This window comes from Tenrec ecaudatus, chromosome X (assembly GCF_050624435.1).
Source record: "Tenrec ecaudatus isolate mTenEca1 chromosome X, mTenEca1.hap1, whole genome shotgun sequence".
Lineage (NCBI taxonomy): Eukaryota > Metazoa > Chordata > Mammalia > Afrosoricida > Tenrecidae > Tenrec > Tenrec ecaudatus.
In genome coordinates, this window is record NC_134548.1 from 16,641,514 (window position 1) to 16,664,536 (window position 23,023).

General features: G+C 36.9%; 1 protein-coding gene across 3 annotated transcripts in view; it reads right to left on the minus strand.

Annotated features, from left to right (window-relative positions):
* RPS6KA3 (ribosomal protein S6 kinase A3) overlaps nucleotides 1-23,023 on the minus strand; it is a 96,529-nt gene that overhangs the window by 57,979 nt on the left and 15,527 nt on the right. For 2 of the 3 annotated variants that reach the window (XM_075539595.1, XM_075539594.1), the window contains exon 2: nucleotides 14,222-14,278. In XM_075539595.1, the coding sequence (XP_075395710.1) occupies nucleotides 14,222-14,278 (57 nt within the window). Of the gene's footprint in view, nucleotides 1-14,221; nucleotides 14,279-19,896; nucleotides 19,934-20,893; nucleotides 20,988-23,023 lie in introns of all 3 variants that reach the window. The other variant, XM_075539596.1, reaches the window with a different exon arrangement.

Here is a 23,023-nt window from a genome sequence, read left to right on the forward strand (position 1 = left end):
ATAATTTTCAAAAATAGCACTGATTTTAAAAATTCAACTCTATTGAACCTTAATTTGAACAAAAGTAAATGTGCAAATTGTAAAAGCTGGCTGTTTTAACAAATACATACACCCAAGTAACCACTAACATATGCATGATATTGAATATTACTGACATCCCAAGGGCTCCTATCTGCCCTTTTCCTAGTAAATCCCCACTCCAGGTAATCAGTAACTGCTTTTTATCACCATAGATGAAGGGCCTTGGTGGCACACCGAGTTAAGCATCGGGCTGCTAATCAGATTTTTGTTGGCTCAAACCCACCAGTTACTCAGTGAGAACAAAAAAGGCAGTCTATCTGTAGAGATTATAAAGCTTCTACACCAGTGGTTATCAGCCTGTGGGTCGCGATCTCTTTTGGGGTCGAACGACCCTTTCACAGGGGATGCCCAATTCTTAACAGCTGCAAATGATAGTTATGAAGTAGCAATGAAAATAATTTTATGGTTGGGGGAGCCATCATCACAACATGAGGAAGTGTATGAAAGGGTCGCGGTATTAGGAAGGTTGAGAACCACTGCTACTCCCTATGGAGCCACTTTACTCTGTCCTCTGGAGAGGCTAGGAGGCTGAAGTGACTCCACGGCAACAGGTTTTGGTATGAGGTTTTTCAATGGTTATAGGCTTTTTATTTGTAAACAGCTTGTGATTTTGACCATGTTCCATTGGCTTTTTCTCTGTATTGAGACTGAAGATATAACTTTGTCCCTTGTGAATGTGAATACTATCGCTTCTCGGCCTTTTGGCTAAGATCAAGTGTGTGAATGTGAATACTTCTTTCTAGTTTGTCAGTTTTCAACTCTGCTTATACTTTTTGCTATAGACAAAGTTGTAAATGTTTATGTAATCAAATGAGCTTCTTCCTTTATAGTTATGTTTATAAAGACTTTCTCAAAGCTAAGATTTTATGTGTGGTTTTAAAAGATCTTTGAACAATTCCATTATCTTTTAATTTTTTTGTATGTGTTACAAATGTCCCAAAATACCCAATTGTCATAACTTTGTCAAGTTTTTACTAGCCAGATTATAGTTTATTTTGACATGTGTTTGACCTCCTGAAAGTTTGTTTAGAATAAAGTAGTTAGAAACATGTGGTTTGAGTCTTAGCTCTGCCAGCTAGCTGCTGCATCTAATACAAAGGGTCATTCCGAATATCAAACTTATTTGAAATAATGCATATATAATGCATATAATTTATTTATTACTAGCTTTAGCATAAAGAAAGAACTTATACATTTACCTAAACCTGTTTGGGAATACACTCTAACATTGAATCATTCAGATAGATTTTAGATATAAACTATTTTCTCTTCAGTAAAAGTAATTAAAAAATCAGGAAAAAATGCTGAAGTTTATAAAATATCTTTTCATTATCTATTAATATAGCCAGTTAGATTTTCCCCTTTGAACGAATGACCTGATCACTTACTTAGAGACCAGCAGATTTTCTAATGTTGACGTATGCTTCTGCATTTTGCTATGTAAGTATTTTACTTGTCTTAACATCTATATTCATAAATTAAATTAGCACATGGTGTTCTGTGTTGACAAAACAACCTGAAGGTAGTGCAGGTTTTTGCTATGCTTCAGGACAATTTTAAAACCACCCTAAGTTTTCCTTGAAAACTTCAAAGATTTTGCCAATGAAAACTGCCGGGGCCTGCCAATGTACTTGAGAGTGGTGGTGGAGTTACCACATATACTTAAGTATAAGCCAAGTTTTTTTTTTAAAACGTTTTATTAGGGGCTCATACAACTCTTATCACAGTCCATACATATACATACATTAATTGTATAAAGCACATCTATACATTTTTGCCCTAATCATTTTTTTCTCTTTTCTTTTTTTACATTTTATTAGGGACTCATACAACTCTTATCACAATCCATACATATACATACATCAATTGTATAAAGCACATCCATACATTCCCCGCCCCAATCATTTTCAAAGCATTTGCTCTCCACTTAAGCCCTTTGCATCAGGTCCTCTTTTTTTCTCCCCTCCCTCCCTGCTCCCCCCACCCTCATGTGCCCCTTGTAATTTGTACATCGTTATTTTGTCATATCTTGCTCTATCCGGAGTCTCCCTCCCCACCCCTTCTCTGCCGTCCCTCTCCCAGGGAGCAGGTCACATGTGGATCCCTGTAATCAGTTCCCCCTTTCCAACCCACTCACCCTCCACTCTCCCAGCATCGCCCCTCACACCCTTGGTCCTGAAGGTATCATCCACCCTGGATTCCCTGTGCCTCCACCCCTCATATGTACCAGTGTACAACCTCTGCCCTATCCAGCCCTGCAAGGTAGGATTCAGATCATGATAGTTGGGGGGAGGAAGCATCCAGGATCTGGGGGAAAGTTGTGCTCTTCATCGGTACTACCTCGCACCCTGACTGACCCATCTCCTCTCCTATACCCCTCTATGAGGGGATCTCCAGTGGCCGACACTTGGGCCTTGGGTCTCCACTCTGCACTTCCACCTTCATTCAATGTGGTATATATATATATATATATATGTGTGTATATACACACACACACACACACACACACACACACACACACACACACATATTCTTTTTTTTTTGTGCATGATGCCTTATACCTGGTCCCTTTGGCACCTCGTGATCGCACTGGCTGGTGTGCTTCTTCCATGTGGGCTTTTTTGCTTCTGAGCTAGATAGCCGCTTGTTTATCTTCAAGCCTTTAAGACCCCAGACACTATCTCTTTTGATAGCCGGGCACCATCAGCTTTCTTCGCCACATTTGCTTATGCACCCATTTGTCTTCAGCGATCCTATCATGGAGGTGTGCAGCCAATGATATGATGCTTTTTTGTTCTTTGATGCCTGATAACTGATCCCTTTGGGATCACTCGCTCACACAGGCTGGTGTGTTCTTCCATGTGGGCTTTGTTGCTTCTGAGCTAGATGGCCGCTTGTTTATCTTCAAGCCTTTAAGACCCCAGTCACTATCTCTTTTGATAGCCGGACACCATCAGCTTTCTTCACCACATTTACTTGTTCACCCACTTTGATAAGCCAAGTTTTTAAGCACATTTTTTCTTAAATCATTTTATTGGGGACTTGTACAATTTTTAAATTGGTACCTGTACAAGTCTTATCACAATCTATACATTCATCCATTGTGTCAATCACAGTTGTACATTTGTTGCCATCATCATTCTCAAAACATTTGCTTTCTACTTGAGCCCATGGTATCAGCTCATTTTTCTCTCCTTCCCCCTTCCCCTTCCCTCATGAACCCTTGATAATTTATAAATTTATTATTTTGTCATGTCTTACACTGACCTACTTTCCTGTTGTCCACCTCCCAGAGAGGGGGTTATATATAGAACCTTGTAATTGGTTCCCCCTTTCTACCCCACCTTCCCTCCATCCTCCTGGTATCGCCACTCTCACCACTGGTCCTGAGGGGTTTATCTGTCCTGGATTCCCTGTGTTTCCGGTTCCTATCTGTATCAGTGTACATGTTCTGGTCTAGCCAGATTTGTAAGGTAGAATTGGGACCATGAGAGTGGGGCGGGGGAGAAGCATTTAATAACTAGAGGAAAGTTGTATGTTTCATCACTGCTACACTGCACCTTGACTGTCTCGTCTCCTCCTAGTGACCCTTCTGTAAGGGGATGTCCAGTTGCCTGCAGATGGGCTCCCCCTCATTCACAATATGATTTTTTGTTCTTTGATGCCTGATACCTAATCCCATTGACACCTTGTGATCACACAGGTTCAGTGCACTTTTTATCCCATTTTGTGGTAAAATTAGGTGCCTCGGCAGATATTCAGGTCAGCTTATACTTGAGTATATATGGTAATTATAAATAATAACTCGAATTCTCACAGAGCTTTTGGTATTTCTATCGCTTCCTGTTTGTTATAATTTAGATTCTCCAAGAAAAACATCTACTTCAGCATGATCTTTGTATTAGTAAACCATTGCATTTAGTAGTCTATTATATTTTAATTAACTGGGGATAACTTCAGACATGTAAATAAAGACTAATCTAAAATGCACTCTATTCACTCCACATTAGTGATTATCAACTCACGGCCCATTTCCCCCCACTGCTGTAATTATTTTGAAGTGAATCCCAGACGGTGTTATCATTTCATCTGTAAATATTTCAGTTGCTATGATGTTTTAATCTCCTTCCTATCTGTCGTTATATCCTGTTTTGCTATCTAATGTGCATTTGCTTTTGTTTTTTTTTCCTGTTTTCTAATTCACTGATTTTGGAGTTTCTATTTAATTCCTTCCTCTTGCTTTTTATAGGTTTGCGTTGTAGTTCTTTTTCTAGGTTTTTTCAGGGAGTCCCCTAAGTACTTTCCTTGAATTCTTTTATTAATAAAAGTTTTCTTTAAAGTACAACAATAACAACATTTATTAAGATACTATTATTTTCCAGGCCCTATGTTAGCGAAACAAGAGAGCTTTAAAAAGTTTGTGAAAAAAATAAAATTCAAAGACAGACTTTTCTATGAACCTTTGGAAGCCCTCTTGCATATAAATCATGTTAATTTTCACAACAGTGAGGTCAGGTACTAAATTTAGACTTCACTACTTTACAGGTGAAAAAATCAGGTTTAGGGTGCAGTTAACCTGCCTACATTCGGAGTTAGAAAATGGAGATTGTGATAGTGGTTGTGGTGAGATAGAGCCAAGTAATTCTCTCTGAGCAAGGAGGGTGTGCATGTATGGCAGGTTGCTCAACTGGGTCAGAATTAGGTGATGCTAAATCTTCTTTTACAGCTTCAGAGGAAGAAGGTCCAGTAGAGGGGCCAGAGTATAGTCCCCTCTATAATACATTACACGGATCTAGCAAAAAACTCCAAGCCTAGCTTCCATTTTTCAGCCATTGTAAGCTTATTATCCATGGATTTCCATTTAAGCGCAGAACTGTTCTCTTGCACACGTCTATCAGCAGGCAGTGCCACCACTAGCACAAAAAAGATGAAAGTGCTGTGGTCGTAAGGTTTTCAACCAGAGATAGACAATAATTGTCATGAACCGCTTCCTCCAACTGTACTGACTTCCTAGAGTACTGAAAGGGGATGAATCTAAGACCTTGTGGTATAATGGGTTTCAAGCTTGGTTGTTAATTGCCAAGGTCAGCAGTGGGAACTCGCCACACATTCAGTGGAAAAAAGACCAGATTTTCTGCTCCCATAATGATTCACAGCCGTGGCAACTCACAGGGGCAGTTCTACACTGTCCTACAGTGACTTGATGCCACTGAGTTTGGTTTTTGTCTGATCTCACTGCTAAGCTCCTCTTTCAGTATCTCCTGTGGGCCACCCCGGTGGGGATAACAGCATCATCGTCCCAGGCCTGATATGTGACACCATACCATAGGTGGTTTCCACTGGATACAAATGTCTTTTTTTTCTGCTCAGCCAGAAGTTGTTTTTGTTCGGAAATACTTGTCTATAAAGGTTAAAATTTAAAAACCCTTTACGTAAATATGCTAGTATTTCCAGAGGACTCAAGTCATTCATTCACACTAGAGGCTAACTTGAAATCAGTCTGTTTCCTTTCCAAATATGGATGTGATCACTCAACCTGAAAGAATGGGTATTGTGATGAAGAGACTACAGCAGAGAAGGTTTATTTCCTTCTTCACACTTAGTGGGATCTCTGCTAGTTAACTAGGCATGTAGCAGAGTTGAGTCAGCAGGGTAGAGTGCTGCTGGTCTGGCAGAAGCATAATCACATAATGTCATACTTTACAGAAATGTCCTAGATAGTAAGTGATACATGTTGGTTTACTTTTTCTCATGCTCTAATGGCTAAATACACTATCAGCCAATGAGAGCAAGAACAATAAACACTACTGCAGACATTCAATGAGTGGTGGTAATGCAACAGGGAAATGAGCATTGTCAATGAGCACTCTGTTGTACTCTCCTGGTCTTTAAGGTCTATTGTCTGTTCTACTATGGTGCTTCTTTCTGTATTCTGTGCTTGCAGTGAAGTGGAATCCCTTAATATGGTCCTTTTATCCAAGTCTCTGTGGCTTCCAACAAAGGACTGGGTTGGACTATGCAAATAGGATGTGTGAAACACCAATAGAAGCGATCAGTCAATTTCAGTTGTCACCTCTGATTTTAAGACTTAGCCATCTCATAAGCAGGAACACAGAGAGAATTCCCAGGACCATCAAGGCAGAAGCCAAACCATCCCTAGACAACATGAGACAGAGCAGAGGAGCAGCTTCATGACTATGAGACGGAGGCAGAGTGGCAGGCAAGCTTCCTCAGACTAAAGATGAGAGACTTGGCTGATAGCTGAGTCAATACCCTGATTTGGAAAAGACTCTATCCTTAATGTTTTCTAGTCCTGGCTTGTGGTAACCTGTTAACTTCCCTAATAAAGCCCATAATTATGAGTTTTAGCTATGAGTTCTGGGTGGCCATTGCAACAGATTATTAAACCTAGCAGAAAAGGAGCATGTTGTGAAAAGAATGGACAGGATCAAAATAGGGAGGATGGAGACAAGTCTGACCTCAGCCTTGTGGCAACTGGCCACAGGGCTTGCGTGGGGATAGATTCATCTCCCTTTTGTAGCCAAAGGAGGTCAGAAGTGGCTTCTACAGAGCTTTCCCAGTGTGTAATCCCTTGTAAGGAATGTGCAAGTGTGTGCTGGACTCCTGGTCAAAAAAATACTAATGGTCTTATGCCTATTTAATAAATTCAGGGAATTGGCATATAAGGTCATTTCCCATGTTTTTGCCACATATTAGGTGGTTTGTCAACTGCAAAATTACTGGGTAAGATTCTTGCTTTCTAAGGGGCAAACTTTCTCTCTAGCAAATAGTCTGGAAAAGCTAGATGAGGCCCCAGAAGGGAGAGGAAAGGAAAAGGAACATTTATTATGCTAGATAGTTGTTTGTCTCAATTCTCAAAAGAATCTTTGCCTGAAACTGCAAACACTATAAGAGAATTATTTCCCCACTCAACAGAAAACTGTGGAAATGATTTTTAGATGACTAAGGAGACCTCAAAAGTCAAGACTGCTAATTCTTCAGAATGGATTTTACCAGAGCATGGAGTTCTTTGGCCAACAGAAAAAGGATGTTAACATCCTGGTGATGAGGCACTATTTGGCTTGTGGTACTATTTTTTTTGCTAAGGGTGACAGGCTCTCACTCTTCCCTCACTGGAAGAAAGGATAAAAATAAGCAAGATTCTCCAGGAAGGGAAGAAGAACAAGAGATACTAGCTGGAGTAAGATAATTGGCGTAAGATTTAGCAACCATATATTTCAGTATATAGCATGTACAATGCTTCTTGGAAAGTAACAGAAGATGGAGGGGGTAGGTATAGCTTGTAAAAATAAATTGTGATGTGTTATCTGCAAAAAAGGAATTACATTAAAATATGAATTAGTATGCAAACCTTCCTGAAGAAGGGAGATGATGACTATCAGTTATATTTCGGTGTGGATAATTATAAATTGATCATTATCCCAAACTGTAAAACCTTCTCATTCCTTTGACTCTTATGTTCTACTTATGTTATGTGAAAATAACAGTAATCTCCTGATCCTTCTCTTTATTCATCATCTTGGAACAAAACTTTTCTCATCATGCTGGTCGTGAAAAGGTATTTTGTTTAATGAATCCCATGTTTCTTCTCCTTAAGAACACCCACAACCCTCTCTAGTGTGGGTGGAGCTCATTTTCCAGAAACTACATATAAAAAGCTATGCCTAAAATTATCTTGATTGAAAACCTCTTCTCTAAGCACAGTAGAAGCATTGCTAACTTGTCTTCTAATTTCTAATGTTAAGAAATGTGATGTTGCTATGCCTAATCGTTCATAAATTTATTTTTAAATCTTTTAAATGAAAGCTTTTAGAATCTTCTTTCTCTCTGTGTTTTCAAATTACATTATAAGGAGTGATGTTTTGTTGCTGTTTTTTAATAGGTTTCCAGTGAATTGTTTTAATCTGGGGATGTCTGGTCCTCATTTGGAGAAAAAAATTATATTATGGTATTTAATCAAAGATAATAATTATTACTTTATTGTCATGGAAAGAAAATTGCTGTGGATTACAATGTGCCACACTATCAATTATAATAATAAACACTCCAATTTCAGAGATGTTAAAATGTAGAGGGAATTAAGAGCCGTATTTCCCACCCCCCCGTAATTTCTTCCATTTTGACTCTGTAAGATTTTTTTTTCTAAACAGTTTTATTGGCACATAATGTTTCTATAAGATTTTTATTAGAGTTCATTGTTCTTTTTCCTTCTCTTCTTTTTCATATTGGCTATTTTTCTGAAATTTCTTCAACTTTAGCTTCTAAATAAACTACTAAAATACAAGTCTCATCAGTCTTAATTTCTAAAAATTTCTAAACTCTCTGATTAAAAAAATAGCAAACTGCTTCTATTTAAATAATTGAGTCTCTTAACACTTCACCTCTTCCTTGATTACTTTTCCCTCTTTTGTGGGTTACTATCATCCATTACCCCAAAGTTAACATTCATTCCTATCTACTAAGCCTTTGAGAGTAGAAAACCTCCTCTTTAGTCTGCAGAATGGCTGGTGGCTTCAAATAGAAGGCCAAGTTGGAACACTAAAGTTCCTATTAATAATTTTACCATGACCTTTTTAAAGCCTTCATTCATGATGGGATACCCCCTCAAAAAATTCCAGAATAAAGCTCCACTGGTTGGAGCTTTCATAGTATCCATTTTCCCCCACTAGATGAGCATCAAGCAACTCGCTCTGAGTTAGTGTGCCCAGTGTCTTCGCCTGGGAAAGTTCTCTCTGGTTCAGTAAATTTTTCGAACCTTGTTTTTTGTGATTGCCAATTTAAGAGAACAGCGTGAGGTTGTGAAATTTTGCTCCCTGCTCGGGAAAAACACTGCAAAAACTGTTGTGATGTTTGAACACAGCTTACAGGGACAGTGCTATGGGGAAAACTCAAGTGTAAGAGTAGATTTCTCCTTTCAAAAAAGGTGAAATGTCGATTGATGACAAACCTCATTCTGGAGGTCCTTCAAGACTGGATGAAAATGTCAATCTGTAGTGCATCTGGAGTTCGTTCCACCCGGTCAGACTGCCAATCAAGCTTTCTATTTAGAGGTTCTGAAATATTGCATAAAAGTGTGTGACAAAAAGGCCTGATTTGTAGCAGATGGGGGACTGGTTTTGCTACCATGACAATGCGCCTGCTCATGCAGTCATCTCAGTGCACCAATTTTTGGCAAAAATAAAAGCAGGCCTCTCTTGCCACACACACCTGACTCACCTGACCTTGTTCTGTGCAACTTCTTTTTGTTTCCATGAATGCAGAGGGACATGTAAAGACAGTAATTTGACACATAGAACAGGTGAAAAAACAAACAAGAGAGGTGCTGTCAGCCATCTAAACAGATGAGTTTGAAAAACGTTTTTGAAAGTGGAATTGCAGATTTGACCAATGTATTAAGTATAATGAAGAGTACTTTGAAGGTGATAAGGTTGCTTTGTAAAAAAAAATTCAATATGTAGCTTTTGGGGGGAAATTTTCATTTCTCTTGGGGGTATGTCCCTTTTACATATATACAAAAACATTATATGAATGCTTCTAAAATGCCATGGAAAAGGCCATTATCTTTTAATCCTATTGTTTTACAACCCTTTGGAAGCTCTTTTCATAGGAGTGAGACATGAAGAAGTGAAGTGGTAGTCCTAAAGCTACTGTTCTTATGAATAAGTAGGGCGCTACAATGAAGAAACCCCAAAGCACAACGGCTCAAACCAGATAAATGACTATTTTTCTGTCATCAATAAGCCATAGGGACCAGTCGTTTATGGTAGAAACATGTCCCTAGTGCATAAGGTCAACCCAGGTTTCTTATAAAAATGTATTTGTTGATCAGTCTCCATCTCTCTCTAGGACTTTTCCTTATGGAAACTAGCTTATCATTTTAGGCTGAATTCTAGCCCAGAGATACGGGGAAGAGGGGAATTAAGTTCATATAAAATACCCATGTACATCTCACTGGCAATAACTACATTACACACACACACGTGCACGCTATGCCATGTAGTCCTTAACTGGGCAGTCAGGTTTCCAGCTAAAATCGGGGGTTATTTTGAAAGGAAAAACTGAATACTAGGGTGTAATTAGACTCTACACATTAGCAGTGTCTCAATTCCAGCTTTCATCGATTTGGTGCCTGGGCAAGTCCTATCCTAAGATAGCCTCAGTCTACACAAGTGAGGAAGTATTGAAACCTGTGTGCCCTCGGGTTGCTTGAAGAAGTAAAATGGAATGAAAAGGGCAATCGGAAACAAAATAATATGGCAAGGTGGCCAGATGATTATGTCAAAAATCAGAACTTCCGTCTCTACTTATTCTCTTTACTGGCTTTGGTAAAACAAACTGCATATCAGTAAAGTAAGCAGCAAAGTCTTCTCCAGTCCTGCTTCAGGTGAGGGTCTACCCCGATTGCCACCTTGCCTGCAACCTGTAGCTTGCTCATCTACATAGAGTGTAAGATACTAAACTGTGAGACACTAAAAGAAGTATATGCTGTGTTAAGCTACGTAGGTTGTAGGAGTCAAAGAGTTAACCGATTTAACATCTGATCTTTTTACTACATGTTTGTCTTGGGGTTCTGGATCAGTGCAGTGTGCCTTCACGTTGAATTTGTAGGTAAATTGAAAGTCATATATGGTTCTTATTTAGCTTTACTTTAGTGCGAACAGGAGCCCTAGTGGTGCAGTGGGTTACATGTTGAGCTACTATTGCGAGTGCAGCTGCTTGAAACCACCAGATGCTCTGCAAGAGAAAAGATGAGGCTCTCTACTTCTGTAAAGATTTAAAGTCTCAGAAACCTACAGGGGCAGTTCAGCACTGTCCTATAGGGTTGCTATGAGTGGGAATTGACTGCATGGCAATGAGTGTGGTTTTTGGTTTGGTTTAGTACAAGGAAGGAGTCCTGGTGGTGCTGTCCAGTTGCAAGGTTGGTGGTTCAAACCCTCCAGTTGATCTGGAGAAAGCGGACGCCATCCAAGTGATGGTGGACTTTAGTGAGAGAAAAGGCTCAGTGATTTAAAAGCTACACAAGAAGCAAGTTAAAATGACTGTGATAAAGAATTTCTTTTGTGGTTGCTAGGAGTCAGAATTGACTCAATGGCAGTGAGTTTAGTTTTTGGAAAATAGGGTTGGTTCAGTTCTTTCAAAGTGTGGGCAAATATAACAGGACAAATAGGAGTCCACAAATGGAAACCTTTGTAACAAGGGGAGATTCCTTGACAGCTTCAGATTTTTTTTTACATCTAACATAGCTGAAGAATTAATATTATACATTTATCTGGTGCTTTGATCAAATCTTCTAAGATTATCTGGTTTATAAATTCATCCAGATTATTGGCAATACAACCCCACACCTTTTCTGATCTTCCTTCTCTAGAATTATGTTTCTCACAGATGTAAATGCCACTAATGCAGTGAGTACGCTGAGGAAAGCATAAGTCATATAACACCACAATGAAAAAAGCTTTAGTTTCAGATGAGAACCAGTAATTTGAAGGTTTTCATTGCAAAGGAATTGTTCTATTAGACCCACTGGAGTCGATTCCAACTCAGAGTGGAGTCATGGAGTCGATTCCAACTCAGAAACCCTGCAGAGGGGTTCTGCGTCAGTGAATCTTTATGGGAGGCAGATAGCGCTCTCATTTTTCTCCAGTGGAGGCAGGTGGTTTTGAAACACAGATTTATTGTAAGCAGTCTAACTCTTACCCAATAGCACCACCAGGGCACCTTAGGGGAAATGTTACCCAGAGATAAATATGTATATACTATAGACCAAAAAAGCAAAATTTTCCTACTAGGTCAGGGGAGCAGGAATTTAGACCAATCTGAAGGTAGCTACAAGCACTGGGACTCAAACTTGGGTCCCTGCGGTAGCCAAAATGTAATCCATGGAGTCGTTTAGTTAGCATATATTCCTTGAATACAAACTGGGTATTAGGCATTGGTCATAAAACAATAAGTTAAACTTGGTCACTACTTTTCGTGCAATTTAAAGATTAGGTAACTCAGATAAGTAAATAAGGAATGAAGTATGATATATTGCCATTTGGGGTAAATAAAAGTTGCTATGGTGACACAACTGAAAACCATCCATCAAGGTGGAGCTAGATGCTGTATTATACGACTTCTCAACTGAAGTTGTATTTCAACCTGGAACTGAAGGATGGTCAGGAGTGACAAAAGTAGAATAAACAAATGAAAGACATATGGAGGGAGGGAATGTCCTATTTACAATATAACAAATAAAATACCTAAGAATTATCTTACCAAATATTTAGGATTATTATTTTGATGAAAGAAATAAAAGAACATTGGAGTAAATAAACGTTTCTGGATGTGAAGATTCTATATGATTAAAATAATTCTCTTTAATTCTAATAAAAATCCCAAAATTTAAATTTTGAAGCAGTACTTGACAAATTGATTAACAACTTCTGCTGGAAGACTAAATGTGTGCACTAAAAAGATTTATAAAAAGTAAAATACTGGTAGAGGGAGGGCTTGTCTTGCCACATATAAAAACATAATAAAACTATATTAAAACAGCAGAGAAAGGGAAAATGAAGAGCTTATGGCAATTTGATATGCTAAAATAGGTATGTCAAGTAGGAAAATACTGAAATTTATTTATTCAACAAACAAAGGTTAAGGTTAGAAAAGTGGGCTACTAATCCTGTTAATTTCTACTTCATACCTGGTACTAAATTTCCAAATGGATCAAATATATATACATATGAAAACAAAAACACAAATGAAATCCTAAAAGCATTAGGTAAAAATGTAAGGTGCCATTTTAATTAATCCTTTGTTGCAGGAACAAGTTTTCTAACCAACACATGAAACTCAGAAGTCAAGGAGTAAAATGACAAATCTGATCATTTAGAAACTGTAAAGTTCTGTACATATGGTATACAATTAACAGCAATATAACCAATGTCTTAACAAGACCACGGAATGAATATTGGTAAGATATCGAAAAGACATAGAACTTATACAAAGGAACAAAAACAAAAAACCTTGAACCAAGTAAGGAGACAATAAGAGAACCCCAAAGAAAACTGGGCATGCACAGAAAATACAACGGCCAAGAATGTGTAGCTATTTCACTCAACAAAACAATCTAGGATATACATGAACATGAGAAAAAATTATTTAGAGTGGCTTCCATACAAAAATAATTGCTGATAATATCCACTGTTAACCTGGGTAAAGCTGAACAAGCAATCACTGAAATGTTCACCTTTTAAATTTTTGTCTATTTATTTATTTTTATTTGTTCACAATCTTTTTGGAGGGAAATCTGGCAATGTCCTTTGAGATTTAAATACCCTTAGCTTTGTTCCAGCTCATCATTTTTAAAATACTGTATTCTGTTGAAACAATTAACTTCATAAAAATTCTATTAAATTTAGAACAGGCATAACAGAAGAACTATGCACCCACTAAAAATAGAGGTAGACGTAGCTATAGAAAGATGTTCAAGACGTGTAAAATGAACAAAGCAAACTGTAGAATGTATATATTTTGCAAGTACAAATAATAAAATTATTTTATGTACAGAATAATGAACTGTTGGCAGTGGTTATTTTGATGGTGGGCAGGACAAGCAAATAATATTTAATACACCTCATGATGTGCCAAGAAGTGCTCTAGATGATGATGATTAAAGAGTGAATAAAATTAAGATGATGAATGGTGAAAGTTCATTTCCTAGGTTCTATATTTCTACAAGTTATGATCTTTATATTTTTTCTTAAAAAAAGAAATCTGCAGCTCTGTAGTCAAGCTAGATGTGCCTACAGGGTCAAGTCTGCTTTGGTAGGAAACTTGGTCCCCCTTCCTGTGATAAAATATAATGTCACAGTATATAACACTTCCGTCCCCCCCCAAAAAAGAAATCTCTTGTCAGTTTTGACTCAAAAAATTGTTTTATGATACTCATGAAAAATTTTCCACAATCTAAACTAATTTACTTTATCATTCTCTTAAAAACTGATCACTGGCATATTAAAAATATATTTTGCTAAAATTAATATTTAATCATCAACATTTTTAATACCTTCAACTGTTATTTTTTCAGCTTTAAAAGTGCTGATTTGTACCCATTATAACAAAATCATTTACTTACAGTTTGTGGATTAATCTCTTCCTCTCCCATAGGTTCATCCATAATTTGCTGTCCATTCTGTGAAAAGCACAGCAATAAAAAGTTACCAAAACAAGATCTCACATCAATTACTTAAATTGAAGCAGACAAAAACAAACAAACCAACAAAAAACGAGGTCTCTAAAGAAGTAAAACCAACATACAAGGATAGAGTTGCCAATTTAAAACAGGTTGTGCTTCCAAAAGTAATCTATACATTATTTATTTGAAACTATGAAATCATTTTTCCATGGAAATAATAAAATAAATGATGATTACCTTCCCAGGTGAGCTCATTCATGAAGTTATTTGAAGAGTCAAATACATTACAAATGGCTTTATTTAAACCTCACCAAACCATCATTTACAGCACTTTCCATGGCAAGTAACATGTTCAATTCCAGCTCCACTCCTATTTAATCAGGGCAACTGATGGATTGATTACTTGGGGAGAAAATTAAGCTAGCTCTCTATATTCCAGATGAATTAACATTTAACTATTTTACTATATATAGGCAGAAATAATCCTCGTGGGGAAAGGAGGATGGAAATCATAATGGAAAACATGGAATTTGTATCATTAAACTTTTTAAAGTTCTTCTAGAAGACACAAAAGATAAACTGATTACAAAAGCAACATGACAAGGGGCTGATATCCTCAATACATAAAGGACTTTTTTACAAACCTGTAAGAAAAAACGATGAACCTCAAAGAAATAAGCAATAAGGGAAAAAAAGAGTTCACCCTTAGTACTAATAAAAGAGATGCATATAACCAAAAGATACCTGTTGCCTTTCATATTGGTAATTAGTTAACAAAAAAGTCAACACCCAGTGTTAATGTGGGTATAGGGCATTGAGCACTCTGGATACACTGCTGGTGAAAGGGCAAATCAGCACCACCTTTCTGGAATGCAATCTGAGTCTGTATTTAAGAAAAAGAAGACACATAAAACTTGGAATGGCCCATCAATGAATTTTTCTAAGTGTACAAAGATGTATATATATGAATGCTCACCACAGCTTTAAAAATAACTCCAATTTGGAAACCTAAATTCCTAATAAGTAGAGAACTAGTTAAAGATATTACGGTACATCCATAGAACGTAATACTAAGCAGTCATTAAAAATGACATTAAAGATGTAAATTTATTGACATGGAAAGACAGTTACATGTGATAAATGAAAAAGCAGTTTACAAAACAATATGGATTGTAATGATCCCATTTAAGATAAATATATACATGTTCTTATGTATATATTTGTATGGGAAAAACTCTGGAAGGATATACACCAAAATGTGTACAGTGCCTATCTCTGGGTGGTAGAATTTGAGACAACTTAAAAGTTTATTTTGGTTTATCTGAATGTTCTACTGTGTCTACAATAAATGTATTACTAGTGCACTTAAAAAATTTTAGAAGTCAGAAACATAAAGTGGTTTCAGGAGTTCCTTCCAGGAATAAGTAATAAGTAAATGTCCTTGACCACGTTTTTGTTCAGGAAGTGCTCCAAGATCTAAGCTAATCGTCTTCAGAGTCTTAACAACTCAAACGTAAAAGGTAGCCCACCAACCACCCCATTACCCCCCCAAAGTAGCTACTCTCAATTGGAATTCTACCATCTATCTACTCTCCCATTCCCCAATAAATTATCCATCCATTCATCAATCCATCCATCCAATTTCACACATACTATATTCTAGGTACTGATTTGTAGATGAATCTGCAATCTAGTGGTCCACATAAAGGGCACCTTTCACTTTCACCCATTCATAAAAGATGTTCCTAGGTAAGGGAATGATACCAGATGCAGGTAAGAGGGGGATGCACGTGTAAAATCTATAGTTCCCCACAACTCTTCCAGAGATTCCATTAGCACCCACTTTTTATGATAAAGACATCCACATATCTCCAGAATACATCCTCTCCTAAAAGTCACAACCATTTATTGAATTGACTACTCATCATCATTTTTATACAAATGTTTCAGAGAAACTTCAAAAACAGCTCTCAAAATCACTGGCTTTGGAGTCAGACCATTCCATGCCAGTTCCTGCTTTCACACTACAAGGCCTTAAACAAGTTTGTAAATGATCTAACCTAAGCTTCAATTTTTTCATGTAGGGGTTAAAAGGTCTGATCCGACAGTTCCTGTGCAGATTTTAAAGAGTTAAACTATTTTTAAACCACTAACCATTGTGCCTGACACTCTATAAGCACTTTTGTTCCATGTCAGCTAATTTTATATCCAAAATCTAATCGTTCTACTTTTGGCCTATAAACCAGCTACTTTTGTATTTACACCATCATTTATTTATAGCCCAAGCTAGATTTTCTCGTAAATTGTAAGCAGAGTTACCTGTTCCTAACACAGATCTGCTTAATGGTGCCATGGCTTTCCAAACCTTGTTCCTAACTTTACTATTCCTAGTTTTTCAGTGGAAACCACCTGCTGCTCCCAGTGATTTCCAATGTATGTGAAGCAAATGTCCCAAGTTAAAAATGCTCAAAGCGAACTGGTTCAGGAGAAACAGCACTGACTCTAAGAGTTGGAAGACCAGGGCAATGTCCCAAGCATGCCACTTAAAAGCTTTGTAATTCCAAACCCTTCAGAGACTCTCCTGTCCTATCAGTTATATGCTAAAATTGAGACATTTGCCTTGCCTGCCACAAAGGGTTACTGTTACATTCAAATCTGAAACAACTTTTGAAAGCCCTTTATTAACGGTTAACCTGTGCCAATGCAAATTAAAGTGAGAGATCTTCATGAAGATGAAAGATAATCCATATAGTTCTTTTGAATATATATATTTTAAGTACTGTTAAGAGACCTTGAAAGTTTTCTGTTCCAACTACATGTCATCTACTTCGCTTCTTCCTACAGCATCCGCAGCTACACTTGAATATTTCAAACAAAAGTGTCCTATTTCACCAGGAAGTCAACCATGAAATCTCTGAGAAAGCACTACCTGCTAAGTATAATCCATTATCTATTAACTTTCCTCAGCCACAAATTCCCACGAAAAGAAACTAATACAATGGTACTTAAAAAAGTTCCAGGGGGTGGGGGTGGGATCCCACTATCTTTAACTCCATTTTCCCATGAACTTCTGAGCCCCTCTCTTGTCTATGTTGACTAACTTGCTTGTACTCTAACTGAATAATAATGGGAAGTCAACGTACATCTATGACTATCAACTACTCCAAGTCTTTGGTAGATAACTTAAGATCTTTATACCACAAAGGCAGATGGCACCTGCCATTAATCTTTTTTCTGAGAGCATCTGAAGAGGGAGTTGGTGTACAGAATTGCTGAAATCAACATTCCGACTGTGATATAACCAATACAAAAAAAGTACAGGTCAGCTCACCTCACTTTCCCTCTAGAATTCAGTTTTACTAATGTAATTCCAATTAGGAAAGCCTACAACAAATTGCTGACTCATACTAAGGTTTCTGCTGATGAAATTCTTGTCTTCTTTGCTTACATTCCACCGACTAAGCCAAACGTTTTCTATCCAACACTTGGTATTACTTTTTGTACTCAAGAGTAAAGCCTTATTTTAAATTTCCAGTGAATTCTTCCCCACTTCTAAACACCAAAAATTTCCCCAGCTCTAACACCAATACTACAGCCTATAAATTGGATTCCAAATTTTGTCAGTTTGCCTCTTCACTATTTTTAGTTTTGACACCCAATATTTTACAATATACTCTTTTCTGAATCCCTCACCTGGCTAATCAACAGTATATACCAACAAAGAAGTCTAAGAAGACAGAGAAATGGCGGTATGTGTGACATGATCTCAAAGGTATTATAAGCTGTACATTTTGCAAAAATACTTGAGTTCATTTCTGAGTTTGTAGGAATGAGTTCCACTTTGAACTTAATTTTAAAGCAGGAAAAGATGAAAGTCAATGTTGTCCTATGTTATCAGTGAATTTTTGCAACCATCTACTCCCTCCCTAAAGCACCTTTACTTCAACAAATGTTCTTCATTTCATAAAAAAAAGGATCCAAGTAGTCTCTATTAAACATCAGCATAGAGTTACTTCGGCAGTTAAGAAAATTTCCCTTGTGCAAAATGACCTGTTTTACTAGGGTACATGAACCATCCATCTGACTTACTGTAACAGGCCCATTCTATAAGTCCAAACTTTTAAGGAAACAAGTAGAAACAAATGTGCTCTTGAATTGGCCAGTAGTGGGATTAAGCCCTGCCACTTACTGGTGTAATTAACTGAAATTGAGTAAGTAGTTCTGAGACTCAGTTTGTATTTCTAAGATGCACCTAATTAATACCTATATCTCATGGGATGTTATAATTAAAAATGATTCACCAAGGGACAGTATATGCTCAGTAAATGGTAGTTCTCTTCCCTTCCTTAGCCTCAATTAACTGGGTAATTTTTACAGATAGTTTCTAAACAATGCATTGTCATGAAGACTATTTGTTGATCAGTGAGACACCCATTTCATCACTTACTCCAGTCAATTTCCCGCCAAGCAGGATGGAAGAGATTATTCAAATATGTGGTATATTTTTTACAATGTGGCTAAGAATGAGTATGGAAAAAATTGGTTTCAAAGTGAGGCAAATATATTTATCCTCTCTCATCCCACCATAATGCCTTCCAGGCAAAAACTGCAGAGCTTGGCAGATTGTACATATGCAAATAAGATGTGAAATACTGGAAAAGGTTAGGAAATGCTAATCACACTTTGTTAGTCTGAAATGTGTAAAAAGTCACAAATGAGAATAACCTACAATATGGGTCTCATCAGAACAAATTAGATCAAAGAGATTGTTAAGGAGCTTGAGTCTCAGCAGGAATTGTTTTCAAACAACTTTCAGTGTTGCTACGTAAAATTAGCACTTTAAGATCATTAGAAGGGAAGAATGCTTAAATCACTAATTCTGAAAAAAGGTTTCAGGACCTCTAGGGAATTTTTTCCGAATTCCAGGAAATTTTGAAATGTTAAATATAAGAACAGTCTTGATTTTAAAATCATTTTCGATTTAAGTACCGTATTAAAACAGACTGTTACGATGTAATGGCATGTTCTAACAATGCACATTTCTGATAAACCCGAAGAAAATAGAAAATAAGTTAAAAAAATGCTTTCAATTCAGCAGGATAACATCATGGGCAAGTATAAGACTAAAATCCTCCGTGGCTGATAAAACGCTCCCTTGAATTTAGTAGGACATGTGATCTAGTAAGTCTTCTACTTAGAAATTTATATATGAACACTGGAAAAAAATGAATTCCTCGCATAAAGTAACAGTCTGGACTAAGCAGGAAAGGAGGAAGAAGGGGGACGGGGGTAAGGATCAGAGCCCTAGTGTAATAATTTGGAGACCCAGCTTGTAGGAATGGACAAGAACCACACTTTTTCTTTTTCAATCACCCTCAAGTTTCCACACGTTTATCTGCCTTAAAGTGGCCCTGCAAGTGGTTTTCCTGCCCAAAGTTTATGGACTGGGAGTACCATGAAGGTGTTGAGTGTAAGGCATTAGAAACTTTACTCTCAAACGTGAATTAAGATACCATCACATTGTTCAGAGTCTAAAGAATCTTCTATGCAATCACATTGAAACAATCAGAAACAAGCATTTTATAGTCTTAATAAGGAATGTATATAATCCTTACCAATGTGACAGGATTAAGAATCAGCTCCTCATTTATCCTAAGGAAATATCAGAGATGTGCATAAAGACTTATGTACAGTGATATTCATCATACTCATTATACTGAAAAATAGAAAACAATCTAAATGACCAACAGGGGACTTGTTAATAAATCAAAATACATCTATTCATCTGTAGGAATACTATGCAATGGTTAAAATTAGGGCCTCAAAGGAAAGTACTGATGCAAAGGTATGCTTGCAATATTTTAAAAGGCTATAAAACTATATAATTTGACCCCAATTTTGCAGCCCCCCTCCCCACCTTGTGTGCATGTGACTGGTAAAACATATAAAGTCTTATCAGTAGTTACCTGTGTTTTAGGATTTTCTTCTCTGTACTGTATTTTCAAGATCATATGCATTTATTATGTATTAGTTTTATAAAGATAAAATATAAGTAATTAGGAAAATCCATTTATTTTAGTTAAGGTACCCTTACACCTACTTTACTGTTTTTCTAGCTACTAAAGGCCTGCTAGTACCCGAGCTGTTTTCTGGGCTAGGGTAGGAATGACCTCTCCATTTTAAGTTTAAGAGGACCTTCTTAGAAACTTTTATTCACCCACTGGTCCTGTGGTTGTGGCCTGAGAGAATTCAATTAAGCTTTAGGCCTGAACCCATCTTGTGGTTTTTTTTTTAGTGTCCCCCCCAAGGGGAATTTTGCTTGTGAAACAAAGGAGTATGTTGAGATAATAAAGAAATGAAAACACAGTAGCCAAAATTAAGTCTGCATTGTGACTAGCAACTATTAGAATTGACACAGCAGAAAACGGAATCCATGCCACAGAGGACAAACTTGGTAAACGAAAAAAATGAAGAGAGATTAAAAAATCATGGAGGACAGACGTAGAAATAATCAATGAATAACAGATGTTCCTAGAAGAAAAAACAAAACAAAACAGCAATTTAATCAGCAAAAATATAAGAGAAAACTTTCCAGTTCTGAAAAAAAAATACCTGAGACTGGAGACTGAGAAGGTTCAACAGAGATCATCAACACCAAGATTTGTCCTGGCAAATGTTTTTAAATTTCAAGGATAAAGATATACTCCTACAAGCATACAAGCAGAAAAAAATAGGTTATTTTCAAAGTAACTAAAATCAGATTGACCTCAGATTTCTCCTCTGCAACAATCAAGTGCCAGAAGACAACAAAGCAATGACTTTCAGAGTTGAAAGGGAAAAGTTATGATCTAAGAATTTTATTTATACTCCGTCATAGTTTTTTTTTCATATACAAAGGTCATAGGAAATTAGATCTGTAAAGTCTTACAAAGTTTCGCCATCCTGGTAATATCCTTTTTCATAAATTGTTCAAAGATAAGCCCTGTACCACCAAGAGAGAATCAAAATAAGAGCTCAAGAATATTGCAGTAGGAAAGAACTGGCAAAGTATACCGACACCAAGTTAATACCTAGAAATAAGAAGGGGGAAAAATTAACTTCACTGAAGGAAAAAGGGTCAATATCAAGGAACTGATCCAAACCCACTGCCTTCAAGTTGATTCTGACTTGCAGAGACCCTGTAAAATAGAGTGTAACTGCCCCATAAGGTTTCCAGGGTGATAAAATCTTTATGGAAGCAGCCGGTCACATTTTTCTCTTAGAAAGTACCTTGTGCATAGGAACCACAGACCTTTCAGTTAGCACATAAGTGTATAAACACCTTGCCACCAGGGCTCTGGAATAACTGTGATAAACATGTAAACAAGATAAAAGAAAAACACTTAAAAATTAAGGGTTATATTTGTAACCTCAGAGACATTAATGTGGACTCAAAAGAGGTAGTGGAAGAAGGGAGAAGCAAAGATTCTAAATTCTGTCTCTTAAAAGGATATTTTAAAACTATTGTTTTTAGTGGTAATTATCCAATAACAACCAATTTAGGGCTATTAAAAACACACACAAACACACACAATAACCAAGAATAGAACTTTATTATAGTATTACAAAAGAAGATATTAACTGGTAGAGGCCATGAATAAGACTTTACCCACTTATCACATTCAACTCTTACGAACACGATAAATGAACCCTGTTGTGCAGATGTGGAAACCAAGGCTCAGTAAAGGTAGTGAAGAGCAGAACCAGTATTCAGATTCAAACCCAGGTCTTTCTAATCTCCTTAATTCGCTTAATTTTTACAGCTTCCTTAAACAAAATTCAAAGGGGAGAAAAAGTAAAGAATAAAGTTTAAGATGAGCTATCACTCCAAAAGTAAAAATGTAAGAAATGCAAAGTTAGTAAACTAATTACAAGAAAATGTGATAGTACAGAATTATTGATGCTTTTATTAGTGATTACTGCATGGTGGTTACATGTTTTTTTTTAATCTTAATCTTTTAAGAAATAGAAACTCAAAACATTTATATCTGAATTGGTTTAACTAGGATTAACTTCAAAATAATTCACTGGAGCTTAAGACGGGTAGAGGGTGGTGATGGTGGTGGTGGTGGTGTGTGTGTTTGAGACTGGGTTATGGAAATAGTTATACTACTTAGTTTTTATTCTGGCCTGTGTTTGCAATACTTGCTAATATTAAAGTATAATAATATACTGCTTAAATAAAAACAAAACAGATAGGTATAGAACAGTTCAAAGAAAAAGAAAGCAAGTGTTGGCAATATTACTGCCCCAAATAAAATGTAAGGCAAATACGTTAAACCAATGAAAAACCTGAGCTTTTACCCCAGGCCAAATGCCAAGCACTCTCTCTATCATCTTTGCTGCTTCTAATAATTTGTGAGGCATTATCACTCGTTTATAAGTGAGGAAATAAGGCCAAATTGTATATGTTGGATTCTGTTTTAAGTGTTGTTATTCTCTAATTCAAGTCCACTACTGTTGAATTGATTGGGACTCACAGCAACCCTGGTTTCCAAGGCTGTGAATCTCTATGGAAGCAGGCTGCCCACCTTGCTTTCGTGGGGTGTTACCACTTTACTGTTAGCAGTCCAACAGTTAACCCACTGCACCAAACAGGGATCCTAAGTCCCCAACAAAATGTGAGTTTCAATAAATATTTGTTGAATAAATGAAAAGTCTAATATTGTGCTCAGGGGGAATAAGTAGCAGAGCCCAAATCCA